This window comes from Rhinolophus hipposideros, assembly GCF_964194185.1.
Source record: "Rhinolophus hipposideros genome assembly, chromosome: 14".
NCBI classification, from domain to species: domain Eukaryota; kingdom Metazoa; phylum Chordata; class Mammalia; order Chiroptera; family Rhinolophidae; genus Rhinolophus; species Rhinolophus hipposideros.
Window position 1 is genome coordinate 31,033,608 of NC_138060.1, and position 26,519 is coordinate 31,060,126.

The following is a 26,519-nucleotide window of genomic DNA, read 5'->3' on the forward strand; positions in this document are numbered from 1 at the left end:
CATACTTCATGCAGAAAGTGAAAGCTTTCTCTTTAAGATCAAGAACAAGACAAGTATGTCTTTAGTCAGTGAAATAAGGCAAGAAAAAAGAAATAGAAGCCATCCAGACTGGAAAGGAAGAAGTAAAACTATCTTTACTCACAGACATGATCATCTATGCAGAAAATCCAATGGAACCTACAAAAAAAGCTAGAATAAGTGAGTTTAGCAAGGTTGCAGGTTATAAGATTAATATACAAAATTCTATAGTATTCCCATATACTAGCAACAAAAGATTGAAAACTGAAATAAAAACCAATGTCATTTATAATACAGATGTAGATATAAATCTGACAAAATATATACAAGACCTGTGCACTCCAAACTACAAAACAATTGATGAGAGAATTAAAGACTGAAATGGAGAGAGAGACTGCGGCCATGGGTAAGGAGACTCAACAATGTTAAGATGTCAATTCTTCTCAAACTGATCTATAGGTTCAACACAATTCCAGTCAAAATCTCAGATTTTAGAATTTAATGAATTCTAACATTAATATGGAAATTGAAAAAAACCACAAAGTTGGAGATTTAACAATACCTGATTTCAAGACTCATCATTAAGCTACAGTTATCAAGACAGTGTTGTATTCGTGTGAAGACAGACATACTAGATCAAAGAAATAAAATATATGTATAACCAATTTCCATCACAGGTACAAAGGCAATTCAGTGGGGGAAAGGACAAACTTTTCAACAAATAGTGCTGGAACAATTGCATATTCATATTTAAAAAGTGAACTTTGTTCCACATCTCACATCACATACAAAAATTTACTCAAGACAGATCATAAATCTAAATGGAAAACCTAGAACCATTAAACTTCTGGAAGAAAATATAGGAGACAACCTTTGTGACTTTGGGTTAGGCGATGATTTCTAAGATACAACACCAAAAGTACAATCTAGGAAAAAAACAAACTGATAAGTGGGACTGTATGAAAATGAAAAACTCTGGTCTTTGACAGATACTGTTAAGAGAATGAAAAACAAGCCACGGGCTGGGAGAAAATATTTACAAATCACATATCTGACAGAGGACTTGTAGCCCAGTGGTTTTTCAAAGCTTCCCTCCTAGAATGACATTCTATGATTCATGGCTTCTAGTTGAAGAGAGACTCAGAGTATAAAGTAACAATTGGGAAGAATCTAGAGCAGTGGTTCTCTAACTTCGGCATCCCGTGGAAGGCTTGTTAAGACACAGATTGCTGGGCCTCACCCTCGGAGTTTCTGCCTCAGTAGTACCTGAGGGTTTTCATTGCCTATAAGTTCCCAGGTTATGCTTCATGCTGCTGGCCAGCCCCCACACTCTGAGAACTGCTAATCTAGATCAATTTAGACTAAACTAAATGTACAATGTCAGATGCAAGTTTTTTCCCCTCCCAGGAACAACTACTAAATAAACTATGCTTATTAAGAAATAATTTATTTCCCCCTTTTTCATTAGCTAGAGACACCTGTAAATGTTCATCTGAGCTTCTGATCAGCAAGAAATAACACACATGACATCATTGAGTTGGCATGATTTTAGCCCTGTCTCTTTGTTGAATATATATTTTGGTGTCCACAAAGCTGTTCAGAATTCACCCTGGAAACCATACACGGCCTGTACCAACTGTCTCATAAAGGCAACGTGAAAGAAACCATCATGCCCCACTGAAGCCTGTCAACTTTCCCTGACTCTCCACATCTAACATCCCAGCCCCATACAGGGCTGCCCCCCAGGTCTCACCGTCCAAGATGGCCCACTGATTGTCAATCTCTGTATGTTTCAGGTAGGAGTCTTCGATGGTGGGGTCGTAGTCAGGCACAAAGATCTTCTGGAAAAACTGGATGGTGAGGGCACTCTTGCCCACACCCCCGTCTCCCACCACCACCAGCTTGTAGGTGGGGAGGTTGTCACTGGGGACAGCGCTGGTTGCCATGTTTCTGGTGGGTCAGACCTAGGGAGGCAAGACATGCGGAATGAGGCAGGGGGCTTTTCCTCTCTGACTTAGGGGAGAATATTCATGGGTTTTCCTGCCTTTTTGTGGAGTTTTAATAAACACTCCCGATTATAGAAAAGTTTTGAAAATGAAGAAATGCAAAACAAAGTAACAATGTTACCCCTGGTTCCACCACCCAGAGACAATCACTGTTAAAATGATTTATTCAATCATTTATTGAATACCAACTATGTGCCAGGCCTGGTCTTGGGGACACAGTACAACGAGATGCCATGTGGTCTTTAACAAGTACAGCCAAAAGTCCTGTCAAAGAAGCTTTCCCACCACTGAACTTTGCCCTATACTTGGACAGGTAAACATGAGGGCGTTAGTCTGAGCAGGGATAGGTTCACCTTTCACATCAGCTCTGACCACTGCACTGCAGAGCCGAGAAGGATTTGAGGCTGCCTTTGCTTAAAGGGAAAGAGGGCCCCAACAGCTTGGCCACCTGAGCTCAGGGTCTCGGGGTGGGCCCTTCCAACTCTCAGAATTCTGTGATCCTGGCTCCTCAGTCTTCTTTACCTTTATTATGCACAAAGTCATGCTAGAATCTTGTGGCATCGAGTCACCTCTGTTCTAGTTGGGGAGCAGGAAGGGAAGGAGGAGGGCTAAGTTTTGTTTCGATGATGTTGAGTCCGGCTACGGCCATAGTTCTCAGCCAGGGGCAATCCTCCCAACCCCCAAACACAGGGATATTTGCAATGTCTGCAGGTATTTTTGGTTATCACAACCAAGTGGGTGCTACTGGCATCTAGTCAGCAGAGCCAGGGATAGTGCTAAACAACCTATAATGCACAGGACAGTCCCCGATGACAAAGAATTGTCCACCCTAACGTGTCAATAGTGCCAAGGACGAGAAATCTTTAGTTAAGATGACTAGGAAGGAACTGGAAATGTGGGGCCAGGATCCTAAAGAAAAATTGGGCCTTAAGAGAAGGACAGATTGTGAAGAGGCAACAGCAGAGAAGTAAATAGAGACCTTTGGGGGAAACAGTGTCACAAAGTGACAACAAGGAGAGGCAGGCGGGGAGCATGGAAGGAGCATTTAGAAAAATAGGAGGGAAACCAGGATCTGTGATAATTATGACAGAAGCCCATAGTTACCAGAGGAAGAGGTTGACAGCATCGAATGGGAGGGGAGAGTCACTTTAAGAACAATTTCAGGGTTGTTGGCAGGAACCTAAGCTGCTAACTGTGGGTCCTGCCAGGGAGAAGCAATGCCACCTCCTGGCAGGACATTCCCGGGTAGCATGACAACTGACCCTGAGCTGAGGGGTGAAAGCTTGATACTACTTCAGTGTACTAGAAAAGGAAGAATCTGTGCAAGTTGGTAGGGGGACAGACACGGCGTATGTGTGACTGGGGAACGTAAGGTCTTGTCGTAGGGGGTGAGGAGCATTGCCCAGGAAGACAAGGTCTGGTGCCCTGCGTACATCGCTGCTGCATGAGGAGCCACTGACCTCCCTGAGCCATAGTCTCCTTACCTGTCAGATTAAAGGGCTGAATTTTACAGTTATTTTCAGCTCGAAAGGAGTCCTCCAGACTAGATTTCAACAGGAAGGGTGTTAGACACGAATGTGGGTTATGTGGCCACAATGATTTGCATGGGGCTGCGGGCAAGAGTCATTGCAAAATCTTTTGCAGTTACTGAAGCTTGATGTTGACATTTAGGATTTCCCTGCAGTGTGGGGGAAGTAAGGGCTTTAATATACTGCGGGTGAAAGTGCAAATCTGTCAAAACTGGACTGAGACGACACTTGCATAAATATATCAAAATTTCAAATGGATGTACCCTCTCTCGCAGCTATACCACGTGTGAAAATTTACTCTAAGGAGATATTCAGACAACTGTACAAAGAGGTTAAGAATCAGGAAAAAATGAAAACAACTTAAATGTTGGGGGAAGAGGATAAAGAAAAAGTTTATTCGCACAATGGAATACTACGCGGCCATGAAAAAGGATGGTACTCACGAACCTAGAAAGTTTATATTGTGTCTGAAACAAAAAGGCTGTAAAACAGCAAGTAAATATGATTGCACTTCCGTGAAGTTACCCATCTATGAACCTACATGTCGAGAGGTGGATCCAGGCATAGAGAGGATTAGCAGGTGGCTGTCTATAATACAGATTTCAGGGACTTTCTTGATTTTTCTATTTTCTACAACAAGCATGTATTATATTTGTATACTAGAAAAGGTAAACAACATTAAAATATTCCCAACAAAATAAAATGTTCAGGCCACCAGAAAACCTGCGATTCCCTTTCCTTCGAGTGGGGATGTAAGCTCCTTTGCTGCAGGAGAGAAGGCTAGGTACCAGCTGCAGCCCCAACATCTGGTTCCACCTCTCCCTGTAAAGATGGGGATAAGCTGAGGCTTCAACGAACTGAATTCTCTCACCTGACAGTGATGGTGGTCCGAAAGGGCCAGAGAGGAGTTGGAGGGAAACAGAAATGGGGAGAGGAGAGGAAAGGCCAGCTCCATCTCCCTCTTGCCTCTCAGGTCAGGGAAGTGTGGTGTCAGCTCCTCACTGCCCCTCCTTAAGCGTGGTCCTTGCCTGGAGTGGATTGTGACACTGAGCCAGGACAAACACGTTTGTCTGTGAAAGAGGCTGTTTTTAAAGCTCCCTTCCATTCTCTGCTGGCAGTGACATGAATAAAAAATACTAAGTGGGTGGGAAGGTGTCAGGAAGGAAAATGGTTTCTCTTGATTTTCTTCTCAAAATAAAACAAGATAAGAAATACATTAATAAACATGCTAAAGGACATGAACCTGAGTCCGTGCTCAGACCACCCACAGCAGCATCACCCGGGCACTTGCTAAAAATTGCCCCCTGTGTGCCATGCGAGGCAGCTGGCGGGAAACGTTCAGATGAGGACCCCCTTCCTTTTACAATGCCCTGCACTCAGGGGTTGAGCCCCCGAGATACCACAAAGAGCCAACTCAGGGTTCCCTCCCAACTCAGACTCAATGGAACACAGTTGAAATGCAGTTAACGTAAAAGTTGGACTGGGTCCCTCATGGTGAAAACCCTTCAGTGCTGCCCGTCGCTGATGGGTCAAGTCTGGGCTCCTTCACCAGACATTCAAGGCTGTCATCACCGGCCACCATCAGTGGCCTCTCTAGTGGTACCTGTGCTGCAGCTTCTCACACTCGGATCTCTCCCTTGAGCAGCTCTGTGTTCTCCCAGTGCGCCCTGGGCCACACTGAGCCCTCTGCTACCCCCAGGACCCACAGGAGAGCACACTCCCTTTCATAGGTCAGGGCCCCAGAATCACCTCCCCTGGGAGGGGCTGCCTCTACCATGGGTTTGAGCCCTGAAGTTCCTGGTTCAGAGACCACCATCACACCTAAAATCTCCTATACGTTTATTATGCACAAGGGCAGAGAACGCATCTTGTCGCTACCTGTAGCACCAGAGTTCGGCACAGCACCAGCATGGAGCAGATGATTGCTGAAGGAGCTGGAAGGTCAACACTGGCACTGGTAAACCACCGTCTGACAGCTGACTAGCCACAGCACCAGCCCTCACCATGCAGAGGGCTAAGGGGCAACTCTCCCAGCCAGACATTGGGACTGTATCCCTTCCTTTACCAAGTCAGACCAATCACACAGATAAGACCTTTCTGGAAGCAATTGTGGGCGCAGGAAGAAAATAAGGGGTTGCCAGGGTAGAAGAATGAGTCCAGAAAATCTCCCAATTCATAAAGGCTTTTGGCTGGATCTTCTCCTGATGGACATGTTTTCCCAGTCTTCAAACTCCCCCCAAATAATCCCTGACTAAATGATGTCTTTGTAAATGGGGAGGGCAGTCAAAATACCAGGCTAGTCTCACGTGGTGTAAAGAAAGATCTTTTTAAAGTCACCACAGGCTCTGATGAAAGCCACCACAGGACAAAAGTTGGTTGGTGGTTAGGAGCAATCTGCTCACATTCACAATACCCCTCTATTCTCCAGCTATTCAACTAGAAAGCCCCTTAGAGATCACTCTAGAATGTTAGTTCTTCACCACGTGGGGGTCGTGGATGGCCCCCTTGAGGTGGGAGGGAGGTACAGGTCGACCTGAGGTTCTTCAAGTTTCTGGAGTTTCTCCTACTGACCAGTTGAGGGACCTTGGACAAGTTACTAGTCACAGCCTCAGTGTCTTACTTGTAAGGTGGGGTTGGTGAGAAAATTATAATTTGCAGGATTGCCCTAAGCATAACATTTACATGAACGAAATTTGCCCAGCTTGGAGAAGGTGCTCAAACATTTGTTCTCTAGCCTTGTTTAGTGTGTGTGTGTGTGTATGTGTGTGTATGAGAGAGAGAGAGAGAGAGAGAGAGAGAGAGAGAGAGAGAGAGAGAGAGAGAGAGAGAGAGAGAGAGAGAGAGAGAGAGAGAGAATCTGACTCCCCCATGGTGGCTCCACTGTGAGGCTCACGAATTCTCAGCCTCCTCCCCCGCTGCCATCTCAGCTCCATTGCAATCAGATTAAATAGGCCTGTGTGGGAACATCACCCATCATTTAGAACATTGTTTCCATGGGAAATGGCTCTGAGATTCCAGACAGCCCTCTCCACTCAGAAACCAACTTTTGGAACAGCAGCCGTTTGGCTACTGAGTGTGGGTTCCCATGGCAACCACTGCTCTGAGAGCCCCTCCCAGTCCATGGGCAACCCAAACCCTCACTCCTCCTGGAAATTTCTTCCTAAAAGGCAATATCGCTGCCTCAACAAACTTAATAATGTGTGTACAAAAAATATTATGCATCTTTAAGCCAAAAAATAAGCTTTGGGGGCTGTCTTTTGCTCCCTTTCTCTCCCTATGATTAGCACCATCATGCATAGTTTGAAGTTGTTCTCTGAAGGGCAGATTCGCCTCCTCAAGCAGCTGGGAAGTTCCATGAGGACAAGAGCCCTATCTCCTCATTCCCTTGAGTCTCTCAGAGCCAGGCAGGGCCAAATATATGGAAGGCTCGGGGTCTCTACAGTGACTCCATACTGCCCCAGTGCAGCCTTCCATAACCCCAGCCTCTCCTTGGGCCAAGAAGCAGGATGTGATGCCCAATCTTCGGACAGTGGCAGGGTTGACTGATGACCCCAAAATAACTTTTTCACACAGAAATTTTCAAAGTGTTTTTAGGGGTCCTGGGCCGTCTTGGGAGCAGTCTTGTGCAAAGCCCCTCTCAGTTCTTAGGAGGAACAGCCTGGAGGGGTCAGTAATAGCTTTGAACTCTATAGCCAGGCAGGTTGACATGGACTCCCTGGGTGACCTGGAGCAAGTTTTCTTAATTTCCAGGAGCCTTAGTTTCTTCATCTACAAAGCAGGAGAATAGGATACTCAAGAATGTGTAAAGCCCCAGTAAACAAACAAACTAACAAACAAAAACTGGAGGGTTCCCCAGCAAGGGCCGATTTGCACTGATATGCAAAGTAGTTACGCTCCTGGTCTCCCTCCAATCTGTGATTTGGACCACTCACCTGCCCCATGCACAGCCCTAAGAGCGCCTGCACCTCCTAGGGCTGCCAGGGATCCCAATACTATGTCAGATACAAACGCCTAGGACAGCAGTGGGCCCTAGCTGCCCCCCCAGACAGCAGTGCTCAGCGGTTAGATCACTGAATCTGCCCCTTTCTCTCCAGGCTCCCAGTTTCTAGACCTTCTACAGAGCTTATTTCCAAAAGAATACCCCCAAACGCTGCCCATTTTTCTAAGCAGGCACATGTGAAAGAAATGGCTTCAGCTGCAGACATTGTCAAGGGGTCCACAGGTTTCCTGGCCTCTCCATGTACCCCAAGCCCCCAGCTGCCACTACTTCCTAAGCAGTGTCATACAGTCCTGGCCAGAACACAGCGTAGCCCAGGAGCGGCTACAGAGCAGTCATACCCCCACCATCTAGAGGACATCTGCAATGGATTGGTCGGACCCAAAGGTCATGCTGCTGCCTTGAATTCTTTTGGTAACGAGTTTTGCAGCATCACAGCACTTTTCTTTGTCATTGTGATTCCCTCATCCATAGGGCACTCTTCATCCTTGTGGCTGCTTCTGTGGCCCTGACTATGCGACCACAGATTCTCAGAGCTGGGGCAGTGGCCAACGCAGGGCTTCTCCCAAAGATGTTGCCAACTTTATTGAAGGTCTAGTTTCTACTGCTTTTTGCTTCTCTATTTCTATACTAATTATTTTGAAGATCCTCTTGAGCCCCCAGTTGAACTACAAGTTGTCTAGGTAAATAAGGCTGGAGGAGGGGGACACATTCACCATTAATGGAGCTCTTGGGAGAGGGAAGAGACTTCCATTCACATTAAGCTGAATCAGCCCTGGGAAGCTAATCTCATCTGGATGATATCTGGGTGTGCCCAGTTCAGGGGGATGAGGACACATTGGGGGGGCGTGACCCCACCCACATGGAGGAAATAGCTCTGCATTCCAAGAGCTGCCCTTCCCCTCTGCACAATTCCCAGAAATGGGCAGCTTCCCCAGGGCTGCTGATTTGTAGGCTGTACAGAAATGGTATGCAGTCCTGCCAGGGTCTAGGCCACGTGGCAACCCTTGGGGCTTCACTCTCCCTTCCCCACGACTTTGCTCCAGCCCTTTGTTTCACACCTTTGTTAATCCAAGCCCAGCACTGTCACTGTACCACCCAACCCCTTCAGGACGCCCCCAGTGCATTCAGCTCACTCCATTACTAAAACTAACCACCCACCCAACCATGTGCGTTATTCTACGCTGTAGAGGACCTTAAACATCTTTAGGTCTAGATAGTGAGTATGTGGCATGAGTGCTACTCCTCCCACTCCCAGAGCCATAGCAGACATCACTAATCAATCACGGTCCTCTTTCCTGTCAGTCTTTGAACTCTTTTCAATGCAGCACTCTTGGCAGTCAGAACCAGGTGATTGGTCCAGAGAGGAAACTTGTTTGCCATCCCTGACCTAACCCACTACTCATCTGGTTCCTTTTAAAACATCACACCTCGTGGCCATCTTGTTCCAAGGGAAGGGCTCAGCACCTTCAGGGGTAGCCCGCCTACTCATCTCTGGATATAAACCTTTAAGGCTTCACTCTCCCCTCCTGAAGACTTTGCTCCAGCCCTTTGTCTCACACCTTTGCTAACCCCAGCACTGTCACTGCATCACTGGTTATCTCTAGAGATAACCAGGTCTTCTATTAATATCATTAATAGATTGTATGACCTAAGTCTTCTGTTAATACATCAGCCCCTGCTTTTCTAACCCATCAAATCCAAATTCCTCTGCCAAGATCACAACTGGACCGCTGGCGGCAGGGCATAAACGATCAGACAGGAGTCCAGAGATCCAGGTGAATGCGAATGCTTGAAGGAAGCCAGCTGAGGGACACAATGCTCTTGGGCTGAGTCACGACCCCCAAATACCACGTGTTTCCTTACCTCACAACTGTTAACACTTGGGTTTTACCTGCTAGTGTGCGAGTGTCTCCTGGACAGGGCCTGGAGCTTAGCCATCTATGTATGCCCCAGCACTATGAGTCCCAGAGCAGGTGTGCAGAAATCACCTGGCATAAGAATTATAATAGTGATCATGTAAAAAAAATAGCAACACTTAATTAATGTAAGCGATGTGTCTGATGCTATTAGAAGATTTCATCAAATCCACTCATTTAATTCTCACAACCCTATGAGGTGTGACTTTGATTATCCCCATTTTACAGTTGAAGAAACTGAGACACAAAGAAGTAACATAACTCTCCTAAGGTCACCCAGCTAGAAAGTGACAGTGCTGAGATCCGAAACCACACAGTGTGGCTCCGGAGTCCATGGCCAGCCTGCCATGCTAGGCATCCTCTCGTGGCTGGCAGAGTGGGTAGGTGTGGAGCCAGGCCAGGCCAGGCTGCAGATCCAGGAGTGCGGGGAAGAGGTCAGCAGTGAGCCAGGGAGGCCTCCAAGGACGGCTGGCTGCCCCTGTGGGAGGAGCAGCTGAGGAGGTCAGGGCCCAAGAGGCAAATACTAGTCAGTGGCAATAGATGTGCTCCTCATCTTGACTGGGACAAAGTCTGCCAAACAGGACACAGGTGTGAGACAGCCAGGTGGCCTCCTGCACTGAGGAGCAGAGAGGAAGCTGGGGGGATCAGGCAGCTGCCCAGCATATGGGAGTACCAGGTGGCTTGGAGACCTCCATGCTCCAGCACCTGTTTGGGGCCCTCTCCACTGTGCTGGTCCAGCCCCAGCCTGTGTCCTATGGTTACACACCAGCTGTTCCCTGCCCAGCGTGGGGCCGGCCCCTCACTGGGAACCCCTTACCAAGGAGCTTGAGCTATGGACTACTCAAGACAGCCTGCAACCTTAGGCAAATTTACGTCTGTGCCTCGGTTGCCTCTTCTGTAAAAGTGGGAACAGTGCAGCATTTATCTCATGGTGGTCATGAAAGGGTACATTTGCTTGGCCCTGTGTCTGCCCCACAGCCAGTGCTCAATAAACAAACCATCATCAACGTCTTTCCAAGTCCATCCCAAGTCCCCCTCCTGCAGGAAGCCTGCCGCTTCTCCAGAGTCCTTCCTGAGTTCATACCTGCAAACTGTCAGGTTCCACAGAGGGGCAGGGCTCACCTCCCCCCACCTCAGTGAGAGCCTGGCTCACAGCTGCCTGGAGCGGCAGCTAGGGGCAGAAAGGAGGAAGTAGCTTCATGTTTAAATTCTTATTCTCAGTCCTGGGGGCCTATCAATATTTCCCTAGGGCTGGGGCAGTCTCACCCACAGCTAAGGAGGACTTAGACAGAAATCTGCATGCCCATTGGTGGTCATGCTGGTGGTCACCCCACAGGGAGGTCTAGCTTCAGGATACTCTGGGGTTCCCCAAAATGAGAGCCCTCGGGCTCCCCAAAGCCTGGCAGGTTGCTGTCCTACCTGCCTCCCCATTCTGATTCAGCTGCCCCCTCAGTGCAAAGCGAGCAGGACTCCTGTGGGCCCCTTGTCTCTTCAGAGTACCTCTTTGGGTGACTCAGGCGCAACCCTTCATAAACTAGACTCGGTGGCCCTCCACGGGCCCGTGGCTCCCAGACCCCCCTTCCCACCTTTGTGCCTGGTACTCTTACTCTCCCCACACCCCTAGCAGCTCAAACATCTCTTTACTCAAATCCAGACCAAGGCCTAGCAATTCTGCTGCAGGTGGCATGCCCACCCCAGTGGCTTGGCTCTGCTCTTGGCCTGGGCCCCCCTTCACCAGCACTGCCCTCCCCACACTCCAGCTTTATCCCCTCAACCAACCCAAGCACACGGCTCCTGCTGGGAAAAACACCCATGGGTGCCTGAAGCTCTCCTCACTGACATGGCATGTGGGCCCTCCTTGAGGTGCCCCCAGCACCCCGCCCCCTTGTGCAGACTCTGCTCCTGCTGATTCCTCGTACAACACCCTTGAGGACAGAGATGGAGCCGACCCGACCAGGTGGTAGGTGGCATGCAGCCAGAGTACTCTGCAGCCATCATTCCATGTGACTACACATGGCCACCTTCCCAACGAGGCACTGTTTAGCCCGGCAGCGATGAGGAACCCTGAGGCCACAGAAGCTCTGTGGCTTGTGCAAGGCCACACATCTTTCTACAAGTGACCACAGAGCTCTTAGCTCGGCCACGTGGCCACTCTGCCTCTTCTCGGATTGTGTCCCTCTTCTTCTCCCCCCAACTCTAGGAGCTGGGAGCTATTTCATCACCACATTTCCAGTGCTAGGGTGGGGCAGAGGGGCTGCGGACTGGACCTCGTCTTCTCTATCTCGGGATCCCACCAGAGTCCTGGCACAACGTTCTGCAGGAGACACTCCAAGTGTCTGCTATCTGCATTTCCAAAGCGCAGGGTTCACACTTGGGAGCCGGCCAGAAGCCTGGCTTCGGTGGAGGGTAAGGCGGAGGTGGTGTGGGCCACACAGAGCCCAGAGGACTGGGGTAGTAGCCCTCCTAAGGGAGGTACCGTGGGAGGAGTCCCACTAGACACGCATGGGCACCAGCCCAGCAGAAAGAGCGGGTGACAACAAAGAGCTCCTTCCCTGCCCCTAAATCCCCAATACTGAGTCCCCTGCAGCGCCCTGACCATCTCTGCCTTCTGGGGGGGGGACACCACCCCCCACCCCCAGAGTCTCCTCATGGCAGTAAGGCAACTTCTCATGCTATGTTTCTCCCAAGTGGGAGTGTGTGAACTTAACCAAAACACAACCGCGCAGGGTGTCCCTCAAGGCTGCCCCAGCCCAGAGCTTCCTGTGCCATGGACTCTAAGGCCTCTCAGGGGCCCCCTTTGGTAAGCGGCCCAGGAGAAGGACAGAACGGGGTACAGAGAGCAGAGGGAAAGCCTGGGTGCCAGGGGCAGGCATTCCTCAGCATCACGGGCCCCTGCCTGTCAGATAGACGCTTCTTGTCAGGGCTGACTATGGCTCAACGCTAGCCCTCCAAGAACTGGCTGACCAACATCTCAACTGCTTTACGCTGCAGCAGCAGAAAGAGGGATTCAGGAAACAAATGGACATCCTGAACTCACGTGTTGGCAGAAACCAGGTCGATAAACGACAGAAGGGGGCAGGGACAGGCAATAGGGAAAGGTGAGGCCTGTGGCCAATAAGAGACTGCTGTTACCCTCACCCGCTGAGGGCTGCAACAGGAGCGTATCTGCAACAAGATTGCCAGATAGTCTAAATGTTTAAAAGGCAGCCAGAAATCTGAATTTTTATGTGAAATTGATTTTTTTAATGTTGGCTGCCAATTTAAAAGTTTTACACACTATATGTTAAACAAAGGCACCTACCTCCACCTCTGGCCACCTGGAGCATGCTTCTTAGCATGCACACGTCCGGTATTGTGGCCAGCCACTCCAAGGCAGAGCACTCTGCACTGCCTGGGCTTGGTCTGGCTTTGGCCACAGTAAAGTGTGGTGAGATTAAAGGAAGTGGGAATGACACTGGGGAGGAGCAGCAGCGGGGGTGGGGGGGTGGGGGGTGGGGGGTGGGGGGGTTACCCGCCCTGAGGGAGACTTCCAGTCCAGCAGCCGTTAGGGGGTGGGCTCAGTCCACTCCAGGAGTGCCTCAGAACCCAGAGGCAGGGGGAGATGGAGGGCAGAAAGGCATATTCAAAACTGACGGTTGCTTTAATTTGTTTCCATGATTTATATTCAAATTGTTAAACACCATTAATGAAAAACGTGACAATTTTTATGTTTAACCCAAAATGAGAAGAAACAGGGTCTAGGCTCTATCGTGAAGTGAGGACAGCCAATCCAAGCTCCATTTTAGAAGAGTAACCAGACTTAGAGAGCTGAGCAGGAGCAAAATAAGAGGGAAACTTCCTGAAAACGAGGCAGGAATGGTAATGAGCAGCCTGAAGGGGTGTGGAAGTTTTCTCACAAAGGCTGGGAAGCAGGTGTCAGGAGGAGGGAGACTCTGGCTGCTGGAGGTGGGGCGGGAAGACTTCTCAGGGACACTTCTAAGCTCTGGATTTTAAGCCCATTAAGCTCTCTCCCCAAGCTCTAAACAGCTGCTGCATTTTCCCTGCCCTCCTAAGCAGCTTGGCCAGGCTGGGTGGCTAGCCCTAGAGGGCGGAAAAGGGCAGAGCTGGCAGACCAGCTCCTTTCCTAAGGGGTAGGACCCATCCAGAAGCCACTATTGGGGGGGGAGGGCAGGGGAGAGCAGCCTCCCACCCCTCATTTTTGCACTTTTCTAAAAAGTCATGAATCAAAGCATTTGCCCCCTCTGCTGGGTTTGTCACCTTAGGCATATTGCTCAAACCATTTGTGCTTCAGTTTTCTCACCTGTTAATAACAGTATCCACCTCACAGGATTGTTATAAGGACAGAATGAGCTGATATATGCAAGCACTTAGAACAGTGCCTGGCACTTGAAGTGTTTGCTATTGTTATAGTATTACCATCGTCAGTATGTTGTAGGAAGTCTTCCCAGTGGCCCCCTCCACCAAACTAGCCAGAAGGGTGACTGGGGCTGTTTTCCAGGTTGTCCCAAAGCGCTCAGGGCAGAGGGAGGAGGGGGAGGTGAGAGTTCCCTTTGAATCACTTTGTACAGCCGTATCTACATGGAGACCCCAGCCACTCAGCTGGACTGAAGTATTACTGCGGGGTTACCCCAGGGTTCAACGAGGAAGTTCTGACAACTAGAGGAATGATCACAACCCACAATCGGTGCTGGCTTATTTCAGGGGAGCAGAGAAAGGGGAAAGCTACAGCCCCACCCTACAGCCCATCTGAGCGTGAACCATCACTGGGTGGTAAAGCAGGAGGCAGAGAGATGTAAGGAACATGGAAATACATCTGACAGGCCCAGTTCTGAATCCTGCTTATGCCACAGCCACTTACTAGCTGTGTGACCTTGGAAAAACTATAAACCTCTCTGGGCAAAACTACTGTTGGTGGCTGGTAACAGCAACCAGCTGGAGGCAGAATCAGGCTGAGTCCTGTGGCCAGGGCTGATCATTATAATACCGGTTTATTAAGTCCAGACCCTGCGCTTTACATCTACTTCCCTCGCCACCCCCATCACTCCACCCCAGACGAGGTGAGATTACTGTTATTCTCTTCCAAAACACCCAGCTGTCTGTCTTGACAGTACTTTGCATGCTGGAACTCAGTTGCTTAATTGTTATGATATAATGTGTCATCCCAACTAAACTGGCAGCTCCAGGAGGGCAGGGCCCGTCCTCTGTTTTCGTCTCCACTGTATCTCCGATCTCTAGCACGTGCCTTGCACAAAGGAGGTGCTCAATAAATATTTGTTGATCTACATCAGCTCTAATCCTCACAGCTACTCTGCAAAATGTTCTGACCAGAAGGAAAAACAAATATTAACACTTGGGTTTGCTCTAGTCATTGGGAAAAAAAGGCTACCTTAAGAAATTGATCTGGCCATACTAATGACAGTGATAATCCCAGAGCTCCGACCAGTTCTTCCTGCATGGAAAGGTGTTGGACGAGGGTATATAATTCTTGTTTAGACAAGCTCTTAGGTGGCCGTTTTCAGATGTAAAAAGGTAGGTCCACAGCCTCGTCTAGAATAAATGTTGTTATTGCTCTGCAATCAAAAGTAATGGAAAGTGGAGTTTTCCAAAGTTCTGAGGGCAAGAGTCCAGGAAAATTGGCCCCTGTAAAATGGCAGTAAACTAGACTTGAAGAAACAGACAGCCAGGGAGAAATTCTCCATGAGCAGGCAAGAAGTTGTCTGAATAGTTTTAACTTCTGCCCTGTTCTGAGCAATGGGTAAGCCCCTTTCTTATAAGGCCTTGGTGAAAGCCTGTTCCAACCAACAGCCTGGCTGAGTGAGGCTTAGGAAATGGGGAAGCCAAGACTACTGTACGCATGCAAAGTGTGGCAGCTGAGCCCGACCAGAGGCCACGGGCCAGAAGGCACAGTCCCTACTCCGAAATCCCCAGAAATACTGCAGATGGGAAGGGTTTTCATTGATGCATGGGCAATTTTTAAAGAAAAATAAATGATATACTCAGAGATCTTCTACAAGAAGAGATCCTTTGGGGAGGATGAAGAAACATTGCGGGGAACACCTCCCCATTGCTACATATGTGGGATGAGGGCCTGACCCCATATAACTGGACTAGAGCAAAAAGAGAGACAGGGTGGCGGGGCCATCTGCGTGACAGCAGCACGGTTCCATTATAAACATGGCAAAGGCAGCTCACTGCAGTGGGGGACTTGCCCAAGGTCACACAGATAACAGGAAGGGGGCAGAAACTGGCCCATGCCCATTCTCCTGAGGAAGGAAGGGAAGACTGAGAGCTCCCCCAGCTCCCTCTGGCTGCCAATTCTGCAGTCCTGCTGGGGGGCGCAGACCCCTGCCGGAGACCTTGCCTGGGGCCGTCTCCTTCCACACAGAGGCCCTCCCAGCCCTCCGCCCAGCTTTCCTATTCATTCACACCAACCCAAAATAGAAAAAAATCCCTGTTCAATGCTTTATTAGAATGGTTATTTTGTTGAAGTGCCAAGTGACCTGCTCCTGCTCCCCCTTTCCATCCCTCCAGCTGTCCCCAGTTTGAGTCCAGAAGTAAAACAAAGGCTTTGTTCCTTTATTTTGATTTCCTCCGTAAAATCTCAAACATGCAGGAAACACCCACTCAGGCCCAGAGAAGTGGACTCAAGCCTCTGTCCACTGCGGGCGGCTGGGGTCGGGGGTCAGGGAATGGTGGTGGACAGGAAGGCTCTGATGCCAGCTGACATTAGCCCCTGGGAGTGCCACCAGGGCACCTGGGGCCTGGCTTCCTTAGCAGAAAAAGAAGGGCTTGGGTGTAAGGAGAGTGTGAAGAGCACAAGGCCTTCATAGCTCTGGGGCCCAAGAGATCCCAACCTGAGGAATGTGGGTGTGGCGGGACAGCTGAGAAGACAGAGTTCATACAAATTATTTTCTCACATATGCCCCAAGGCTTGGCGACAGTGGTTCCACCCTTTTCCATCATCTCCGGTTACAATAAAGCAGGCATTGAAAGAACATGATAGAGGCTATTTTGGGCTGCTGAGCCTACTTGTGAGAGAATGGTACCCACCAAGAAAGATGGGTTTGCCTCTTTGTCTTCCTTTGGACCTCACTTCCAGTGGAATGAAAATATAAAGGGGTAAATATGTGGGTAATCTAAAAGGGGGTAGTTTTCAAAACGGAGTTTTGAAATTCGAAAGCACAGAAAGAAAAAAAACCCCTAAAACTAATTAAAATTAATTTTGCTTTTGAAATGAATATATAATGCTTTGGGGAGACAAGAAACTGTCCCTAAGACCCCCCCAAAATGATCGGCATTTAAGGGGTGAGTGGGCCTCCCCAACTCCACCCCACTTTCAGCAACCTCCACACAGCTCCATATACCTAGAAGTACTTTTATGGAGGTCTGACAATTAAGTTCGAGAACTTGTTGCAATTATATTGCTAACCCTTTTTGATATCAGAGGGATTATTCATTATGAATTTGTACCAACTGGACAAACAGTTAACCAAGTTTACTATTTGGAAGTGCTGGAAAGGCTGCGTGAAAAAGTTTGACGACCTGAACTTTTTGCCAACAATTCATGGCTCTTGCATCACGACAATGCACCAGCTCACACAGCACTGTCTGTGAGGGAGTTTTGAGCCAGTAAACAAATAACTGTATTGGAACATGCTCCCTACTCACCTGATCTGGCCCCCAGGACTTCTTTATTTACGTGAAGACAAAGGAAATATTGAAAGGAAGACATTTTGATGACATTCAGGACATCAAGGGTAATACAACGACAGCTCTGATGGCCATTCCAGAAAAAGAGTTCCAAAATTGCTTTGAAGGGTGGACTAGGTGCTGTCATTGGTGCATAGCTTCCCAAGGGGAGTACTTGGAAGGTGACCGTAGTGATATTCAGCAATGAGGTATGTAGCACTTTTTCTAGGATGCGTTCGCGAACTTTATTGTCACACCACGTACTTTTAATATGGGCAGCCTAACACATAGTATGTATAGCAGATTCTTTAAAAATTAGAACTTTTTTTTAAAAGTGGGCCTACGACATCATTTCACATAAAAAGATTTGCGGGGGGGGGGTGCACTTTGGAGGAGGCACTCTATTCTGTTTCACTGACCTGTTTATTCCTATGACAGAGTGACACTATAATTCTTCCAGTTTTGTGTTTCAATATCTGTGTGTTTTAATATCTAGTACAACTAGTCCCTTCTCCTTACTCATTAAAGGGTCTACAAGTAAGGGAGTAAAACGCTCAAAGTTGATTTAGAGATATTTCATTTTAGTCGATTTTAGGATGAATATAGAGAGGGCAAAATTAGAGGTGGCTCTTGTATCACGACAATACACCAGCTCAGTGCACTAGAGATAGCGAAACAATTGCAATGCTACTGCAGTATTCTAAGTGAGAGATGTTAAGACTGGAGCCAATGAAGACGTGTTAGAAATAAGGGGAAGAGTTTAGGAAGAAATAACCCAAACCATCAGGATTTGAAAAACAAAAAAGTGGGCCAATAAACGTAACATATATGTGTATTTCTGTATAATCAAATTGGAACTAGTTTTATAATATGTTTAACTGCCTTCACTGGTACAGCTTCTCATCGCTTCCATGGCGAGACAAACCCTAACCAAGCAGGCTCTCCTGAGGTCTGCAGGCTCCCAGCCCTTGCTGGCTTTGCAGTGTCTCCGTCAGAGGGAGGAAAAGCGACACAGGTAGTGCCCATCTTTATTGGCAACTCAGGGACAGAAAACATTTCAACTCATTCTCCCTACCTAAGAGGAATTGGGGACCACCTCGGGTCCCCATGTTCTGTTATGAAACTCATTTAAATCTTTGCCCCCAGTTGTGCATGACTCCCTGAAAATGGGATCTGCCTGGGTGTGGAAGGCTTCTCCAGAGTGTTTGAATCTTTTCCGCCCACCTTTTAAAAGCACTACTCAGCTACTGTTCTAATTCAAGCCCTAGCTCCAGGCAAGAGGGATGGTGTCAGGTTCCAGCTGGAGAGTCAGTCAGGGGGTACAGAGGAGAAGGCTGCGAAGAGTTGGATGAGAAACCATCATGGAGCACTCCGCCCTCTGCAGCTGGAGAGCTGCCTCTCTCCCCCACACCCCCACCCCCAACTGGGGACCAAGCACCTGGAAGTTCTTTCTGGGAAAGCTGAGTAAAGGGATAGCTAGAAAGGCAAAGTTAGAGATTAGCAAGGTTCTACATTGTACTGTAGTCTTCTTTCCTTTAAAGCAGTTCTATACTTTCGAATAGAAAATGCATTTGTTAAAGATCGTGTAAGATGAACTGCTTAACAAATTGTCATCTAATTATAAAAAGAAAATCGTTGCTTTTTTCTCTCTCTTTTCCAAATATATACATCTACCATTTAAATGACACTTCAGTTGGGGCAGCTGTGACTAAATTATGCTCTGCAGCCGGGCCCACAAGGATCAAGGCAGATGTTTGTAGATGATGAATCAACTGTTTTGAAAAGGGTTAAATCCAAAAATGCATATTCATCCTGCTGTCTGGTAGCTTCTCCCCGGTGTGGTCATAGGCAGCAAAAGGATCTATCAACAACCTGGATGGACGGGCATTTTCGTTGAATTAGCTGGGGACATTGGCTAAAAGAGCCAGTACACGGAAACTCAGGAGCAAAGCTCCCAAAGTCCACCATAGGCTGAGGACAGGCCCAGACCAAGCGGGCCTCAGGATGAGGGATACGTTTTAAGTCCTGCCCTCCCAGGAAAGGAACAAGTACAAACAAAATGGTTGTATCTGTTCATTTTGGGTAATGGGTACATGGTGTTTGTTACATTATCCCTTATATTTTTCCTTTTCTTATTTTTCAAAATTAAAAAAAGGTATCATGTGCACAAATGATTTAGGGGTTCACTGCTGACTGTAAGATTAAGAGAGTCAGTGAAAACCATTCCATCTAGGCTCTCGGCCTCTCCGCCAACCAACTGCTTCTGCACCCCTGTGGTTTCTGCTGCCCCATCTCCTGTGCTCTTGAGGCCTTTGCTCCAATGCAGCTCTCAGGTATGCTCATGTCCCCGCAGTACATGTCCCATGAGCACCAGGAGAGACGAGATGGGTCATGTTTGGTCATCCAGTTCTGGGAGCAGTGCAGTGTGACAGGAGGATGTGCTTCGGGAGCAGGCAGCCCTTGGTCACATTGCTTCTCAGACGGGGGCTACGGGTGGTCTATGTAAACCTCAGTCCCCTTATCTGTAAAAGGCGAACAGCAAAACTGTTGAGGCGTTTAGGGATGGTGAATACGGAGTGGCTAGCCCACAAGGCTTTGCTGAAGGAAAGGAAGGGAGGGAGGGAGGGAGAGGGAAAGGCTGCAGGACATACAGAGAGGCTGTCTTTAAAAACATGCCATTTGAAGAACAGTTGAAGAAAAGTAGAGCTGCTCGTGCCTGAGAGAAGCATGACTGTCAAAGGTTCGTGTGGGCAGATCCAGTAGACAGCGAAGGGGAGAAAGGAAAGAACTCTGCAAGGATGAGAATCCCCAAATGGAGGAGACTGACTTGAGGGGCAGCGATCTTCCCATCTCTAGAAGGGTCCAGCTGAAGCCTCACAGGCTGCAAGGAAGGGGCTCCCCTATTGAAAGTGTCTCAGCCTTCACTTCAGGAGTCACTTAAAAATCTTTCTTTAACCTTAGTCTGAGCTAAATACCCATTAAAAAAACAAAACAAAAAACCCCACAGATTTGGTGTGATGCCTGCATTTCTTATAATACCTATAAACAGGTATGTAACTAATAAAATAAAGGATGCTATATGGGTCCCATCTAAAATTGTCTCCCTCGCCACTATGAGAAATGTGTTCTATTGGGTCTGAATCCAAACTACACAGGCTCCAGGGGCCCCTCTGGGGCTATGATTCTGTTATCTGAAGGGTGCTTGAATGCTGATAATGCTCTTCATTTGTGTAACCCTTTCTGGTTTCCTAGGCATGTTCTCATCTGTGTATTTCATCTAATCCCCATGACAAGCCTGAGGGCGGGGCAGAGAAGTCCCAGATGGTGCCTGGGCCCCTGCAGCACAGGACCCATGCAAGGACTGGAATCAGAGCTCAGAGCTGCCACCTCTCCACCCCATCCTCCTTCATTCTACCACCACACGCTGCACAGCCAAATCCTTTCCTGGTACTCTCAAAAAACTCATTAGCCATATAATCCGCATGTGAATCAAGATGTTTTATCCATGTGGGTGGCCGGATGCCAGGCTCTCTTGATGAGCACATGCCCCTGTGAGACTCAGGATGTCACCTCAGCAACCAGTAAAGACCCACATTGTCATTTGGCCTTTGGCCATCAACAGGCCCCACCGAGTAAAGCTACCAAGAATACTAAACGACAATGACAGGGACATTAAGAAGCTAAACACACATTGCTACTTCATGACCCCTACAAGATGGGTGGCTTCAGAAAGCTGCCTTGGATCACGCAAACATCTAAAAGGGGGAAAGGGCTCAGTGGTGGGGGCAGCAAGGAGAGCCAGGGGGTGGAGTCTCTGGGAATAGGCAGGACGACCTCATGACACGCGGCGGGAATGCTACCTAACAGACTGGAAATGGGCAGCAAGGGATGCGTGGCAGGCACCAAGCCGTGCAATGTGGCTGTCCTCTTGGCCTGTCTCAAGCATGAGGTAGCAGCAGCATTGCTCTCTTAGTCACAGTTTCATAAGACACCCCCGCTGCCTGACTGCATAGACTTCAACACAGGCTGAGACCTGACAACCGTCCCACTCTATTTTCATTCCTGACATCTGTCTCTAAAACGATGGCATGCTGGCCTAGTGGGCAGAGCGACACAATAGGTCCCAGGTAAACCGTGAAGTAACGTGGCTTAGACCAGGGGCTCTAACCTGGGATCCAGGACCCATTTTCAGAGATCCATGAATCCCTGGAATGTGTGCCCAATTTTGTAGCACCAAGCAACTTTTCTCTGGGCATCTTATTGGCATATTAAAGAGACCCAAGAAGGTAACCCAAGAAGGTAAAATCCATTGCTCTGCACAGCTCAGCTACTTGTCCCATGCAAGAACTTGCTGTAAGTGGCACTAGTATCCCCTCCCAGTGTGCAGAGACCTCACATGAGCTGAGAGCATCTTTGGGAGACCTAAACTCTGCTCAGCGCACCATTACTTGGGCTTTGTCATTTGTAGTCAAAAGCATCCCCACTGATCCAGTACCATAGGGCCCAGGGGCATGACCCAACACTACGAGAGTTGACAAAGCCTCAGAGTCCACCAACAAAATTCCCCTCAAAGCCTGAATTCTCTGCTCAGCCTCTAGACACTGGGCACCTGCCAGATGCCCCAGGGCACACAGGGAGCTCACTCAGCTCCTTTTTTCTCATCCCCAGACAAAGGTAACTAACTGTACCTTACAGCCAGCTGGATGCTTGCCCTGGGCTTGGCAGATACAGAGCTTCTGGAACTCAGTGCACACCCTCTGGACACTTGAGAACATCCCAGCTTTGCAGAAGAATGTGTTCCCACTTAGTTCACATGAGTATGGTTTCTATAAATGACACAACGCTCACGAGCAGGTATGTTTTCAATCACTTGCAGGGAGGCATACTCCCTTTGGGGCATTTCATGGGTAGAAGAATGATTATACCAGATGCGAAATATAAAATGGAGGTCACATTTCCCTGAGAACTCACTCGATCCAGCAGGTTGGTCAACATGCAGTCCCGACTGATGTTAGAGCCACTCACCCCGGGAGCTAGTTCAGTTCGTCAGAGCCCAGGGGTTCTCCCTGGGTCCAGGTGATCAATCAAGCTCAGGAACCAACCCCAGGGATAACTGACTTGTCGATTTATAAGCAGCTCAGATAACTGAAAGCATGAAATACCTGTGGTTAGAGCTAATAATAAAAGTTATACCTGTCACAAATATGTCTCGTGTAGGTAAAAACATGAGTAGTGGAAAAATACAAATCGCCTTACCCAGGAGCAAAGCTGGTAACCTTGGAAGACTGCTGCTTGCCTCAGCAGGGCTCAGCAGAGGGCCTTGACGCCCCTTCTCCATAAGGAAATGTGGAGGCCACTACGGGGAGGGGCAGTTTCCACCAGAGCACCCGGCTTACTCAACACCCCAGAAAGGCTGGCAGACCCTGCAGCCTTGAAAACCCAAGAGCGTCCAAGCCCCATGCCTCTTGCCCTGGCAGAAAAAGGACAAACTACACCATAAACCACAGAGAGAGACTCTAACTGGCCGCTGGGCAGTGAGAACAGACCCAAGGGTGAAAACCACGGCCTGAAACATTTTCAACCCCAGTCAGCAGGGACATGCGATTTACAGGAAATTAGGAGATTCATAAAACGTTAGCCAGCTCAAGTTTCTTCCCCCAGAAGAGAAGCAGGAGAAACTCTAAGAACTGTCTCAGTAAAGTGCTTTGTTCCCAGCAAAGCCCCTGACACGTGTCACTTATTAATACTAACAGCTCACCACCCCACACTTCAACCCACCAGTGAATGTTAATAGAGCAAAAGCATAACACAGGCTGCACCCGGGAGCCTTCAAGCCCAGGACAGCCCAACCCTCTCAAGAGGGGCCTGAACAGCTAGCTATATGGTCTAAAGCAGGTCTCTAGGATTTCCAGCGTATTACTGACCCTTTTAGCCCCAGTCCCCCACCTGCATATGGGGAAAATAAGGAAACATTTGAAGGAGTCTTGTCAAATGATGAGCAAGCACCTCCAACTCTGCTCCTGGTAAGCCCTGTTGGCTTTTGTTATTACAGTGGAGCTTCAGGGCTTTTAGTCAGGTTTCCTTATTACTTCTATTGGCACGGAGGTCACCTTTTGAGGCCACAATTCCGAGCCTTATCAGTCACCCTCTCTTGCCAGATCCAGGACAGAGTTGAGTTCTGGAGGGGCAAGAACCATTCTAGCCCAAGGAGCTTAGATACCAGCGGACCCATGGGGGAAAGAGGGGCAAGCCCAGAGCTCTGTGATCAGGACCTCAATGAAGTGGCCCTTGTCCACCTCTCCTGACTCAGCTTTGTCCCCCACAGCCAGCACAGACCTCCATCCTAACCAGAGACTAACTGGGTGTCCAGTGGCCACGCTCCTCTGGCATCACCTCCTCCAGGAGGCCTTCCCTGACTTTCCACGTTGTCTGCTCCCACAACCTGAGCTGCCTCGGAGCAGCAGTTGGCACTGTACCCCATACACATGGTGGGCGCCCCAACCAAGTGGGTCACTGAATGAGAACCGGGCCCTTGTCGTGACCAGAGCCCTGAGCCTCGGGGCAGTGAAGGGCTGTTGATGAAGCAGGCTGCTTTGTGTTATTCAACTGAATTTGACAACTCCCCCGGCGGACTTCTGAGCTTGTTAACGCCATTTTAAAAGGAGAGAAAGCACCCCCTCCCCGGGGTAGGCTGCCCACCTCCGCGCGGGTCCTCGCCCGGGCAGACAAGGAACCCAAGGGCGCCTATCCCAACAGGGGCTTTTGGGGCGGTGGGCAGGCCCTCCCCACTGGAGTCTCGGTCGGGGCCGATTTCGCGATCGCACACCGTTACGCCGGAGCCTGCCGCGGGGGCAAAAGGCCACTCAGCGCCAGTGCCAGAGCGCATTCCGCTAGAAGCGCGGCCGGGCCGGGGGCGGCCCCACCTCCGGCCCCGGAACAAAGCGCCGGCCCGGGCGGGGGGCGGCGCGGCCAGGCCTCTCCCGCTCCTCCCGCGCCGTCCTCGGCCGCCCCGATCACTCACCGCGCGCTCCAGCCGGTCTGGGCTCCGGCCCTCGGGCCGCCTCCTCCACGCCCGCGCCGCACGCACGGCTCCCGGCCCGCGGGCCCGCCGCTCGCTCGGGCCCGTCCCCACCCCGGCGCCTCCTTAAAGCGGCCGCGCAGCCCGCGCGCGCCGGGAGTGCCCTGCGCGCGGCGCATTCCTTATATTGCAACAGCGCCTGCTAAAAATAGAGCGCTGCGGGGGCGCGGGAGGAGCCCGGCCCCACGCCGCGACCCCCCCGCCCTGCCTGCACCCCGGCTCCGGCACGCGGCTTGCGGAGTCCCGGTCACCCGCTCCGAGTCGCCCAACCCGGCAGGGCGTGGGAGCCCAGCCAGGGAACCGGGCCGGCGCCGCTGCCTCCCCCGCGGCCCCGAGCACTTACCCGGGTCCGACCCGTGGCGCCCTGGAGCTGGCTTTAAGGTGGACGCAGACTGGGAATTTACCCCGGCCTCTTTAAGAGCCTCTGAGCTCCGACCTTTCCATCGCCGCTTGGCCTGGCCGACTTCTGAGCCTACGGACGCCTCCCCAGTCCTAAGCGTTTGGGAATAGCCACCTTAACCACGTTCCCTTGGAATCCTGCGACGTGTTTCTTCCCAGGTCCTGCCTCCAGAGTCGCTTCCCCAAGCCCTCTTGCTGCACCATTCCTGGGCCCAAATTTCGTTCAGATGGATGCAACCGGGACAGGCGACACTCAACGCTCCATCTCATTGTTTCAGTTCCGCTAACTCCTCCATTGGCGTCGTTTTTTCCTTTTTTAAAAATAGAGCTATAATTCACATACCATAAAATGCCACATTAGGGTATATAATTCAGTGATTTTTAGTGTATTCACTAATTTGTGCAACCCTCACCATTATCTAATCCCAGAGTATTTTCATAACCTGCTTTGTACCCATTTGTCGTGACTCCTCCTTCCCATCTTCCCCACAGCCTCTGGAAACCACGAATCTACTTTCTGTCTCTATGGCTCTACGTGTTCAGGACATTTCATATAAATGGAATCATACAACATGCAGTCTTTTGTGACCAGCGTCTTACATTTTGCACAATGTTTTCAAGGTTTATCCATGTTGCAGCACTTCACTCCTTTTCACGACTGTATAATATTCCATTGCGTGTGTGCACCACATTTTGTTTATCCATTCATCAGCAGGTAGACAGGTTGTTTGTACTTTTTTGGTATTATGAATAAAACTGCTAAGAACATTCATGTACAATCTTTGTATGCACATGTTTTCATTTCCCTTGGATATATACTTAGGAGTAGAATTGTGGGTCCTATGCTAACTATGTTTAACATTTTGAGGATCCCCAAACTGTTTTCCAAAGTGGCTGTACTGTGTTACATTCCCACCAACAATGTATGAGAGTTTCAGTGTCTCCACATGTTCACCAACTCTTGTTATTGTCTGTCATTTTTTATTATAGCCATCCTAGTGGGGGGTGAAGTGGTATCTCACCGTAGTTTTGACTAGCAGTGTCATTTTCGAGGATGTTCTTTTTGTGGGTGGACCTCAATGATGACTTGGAACCAGCTTTGCATATCCAGGGAACTCATCCCGTATCATTTTGAGAGCTTCCCCCTCTACACCAGGCCTAAGGGAACCTTACTGCCCTGAGTCCTTCATGCCAGGCGAGGGCTCCCAATTTGAGGCGGGTTTCGATGAGCATCCCAAGCAGCCATGCAGCCATTTGGTGAGAGCTGTTGTGCCCCTTGCATCTCTAGGTCTACCTGCTATACTGAAGGTCCCATGGACCCCAAGAGTCCATGGCAGGGGGAGTGGATTGGATGTCACCTTGGTAGGGAGTAAAAGAACTGGTTGAGGACAGGGCTTGGGGGGCAGATGTTCATCCAGACTGGCTGAGTCTTGCTGTGGAACCTGCCTCTTCCTTAGGGGAGGTGGGCAGGGTTCTGCGTGTCTGGTGGTCTGTCAGCCCCTCGGGAACTCCCCCCATCAGGAGACATCCTCTCCTGGGTCCTGACTGACACAGTGGCCAGACTGCTGTCCTCGGCTTGAGTGGCTACAATATCTCCATGTGTCAAAGATTTGTCTTTATGCCACTTTCATGCACAAATCTTTAATAATCTGTCTCTTCAGAAATAGAATTTAAGCAGCTAGTAATCACACACAGTTACCTGGGATTCTCCAATGGTGAGATTAAACCCTGCAGGCTGTGGCTGGCGTCTTTTAACAGGGTTTCTGTCCCGTTGGGCTGCCTTCTTCGTTCTTTGAACCCTGAAGTAAAACACGGTTCAACTGTTGGCAAATAGGGGTGTTAGAGAACAGGATCACTGAGTAGAGAAATGAGGCTTGGGCTTGA

The 26,519-nt window shown here is 49.3% G+C and overlaps 1 protein-coding gene across 8 annotated transcripts in view; it reads right to left on the minus strand.

Moving 5' to 3' along the window:
• MRAS (muscle RAS oncogene homolog) overlaps positions 1 to 24,759 on the minus strand; it is a 51,841-nt gene extending 27,082 nt beyond the window's left edge. Inside the window, exons 1-2 of one of the 8 annotated variants that reach the window (XM_081072325.1) lie at positions 24,580 to 24,759; positions 1,772 to 1,982 (exon numbers count right to left, since the gene is read on the minus strand). In XM_081072325.1, the coding sequence (XP_080928451.1) occupies positions 1,772 to 1,964 (193 nt within the window). In that variant the 5' untranslated portion in view covers positions 1,965 to 1,982; positions 24,580 to 24,759. Of the gene's footprint in view, positions 1 to 142; positions 178 to 1,771; positions 1,983 to 22,183; positions 22,273 to 24,179; positions 24,335 to 24,579 lie in introns of those variants that run through there. The other 7 variants (XM_081072322.1, XM_081072324.1, XM_081072321.1 and 4 more) reach the window with 7 other exon arrangements.
• Between the last annotated feature and the right edge of the window lie 1,760 nt (positions 24,760 to 26,519).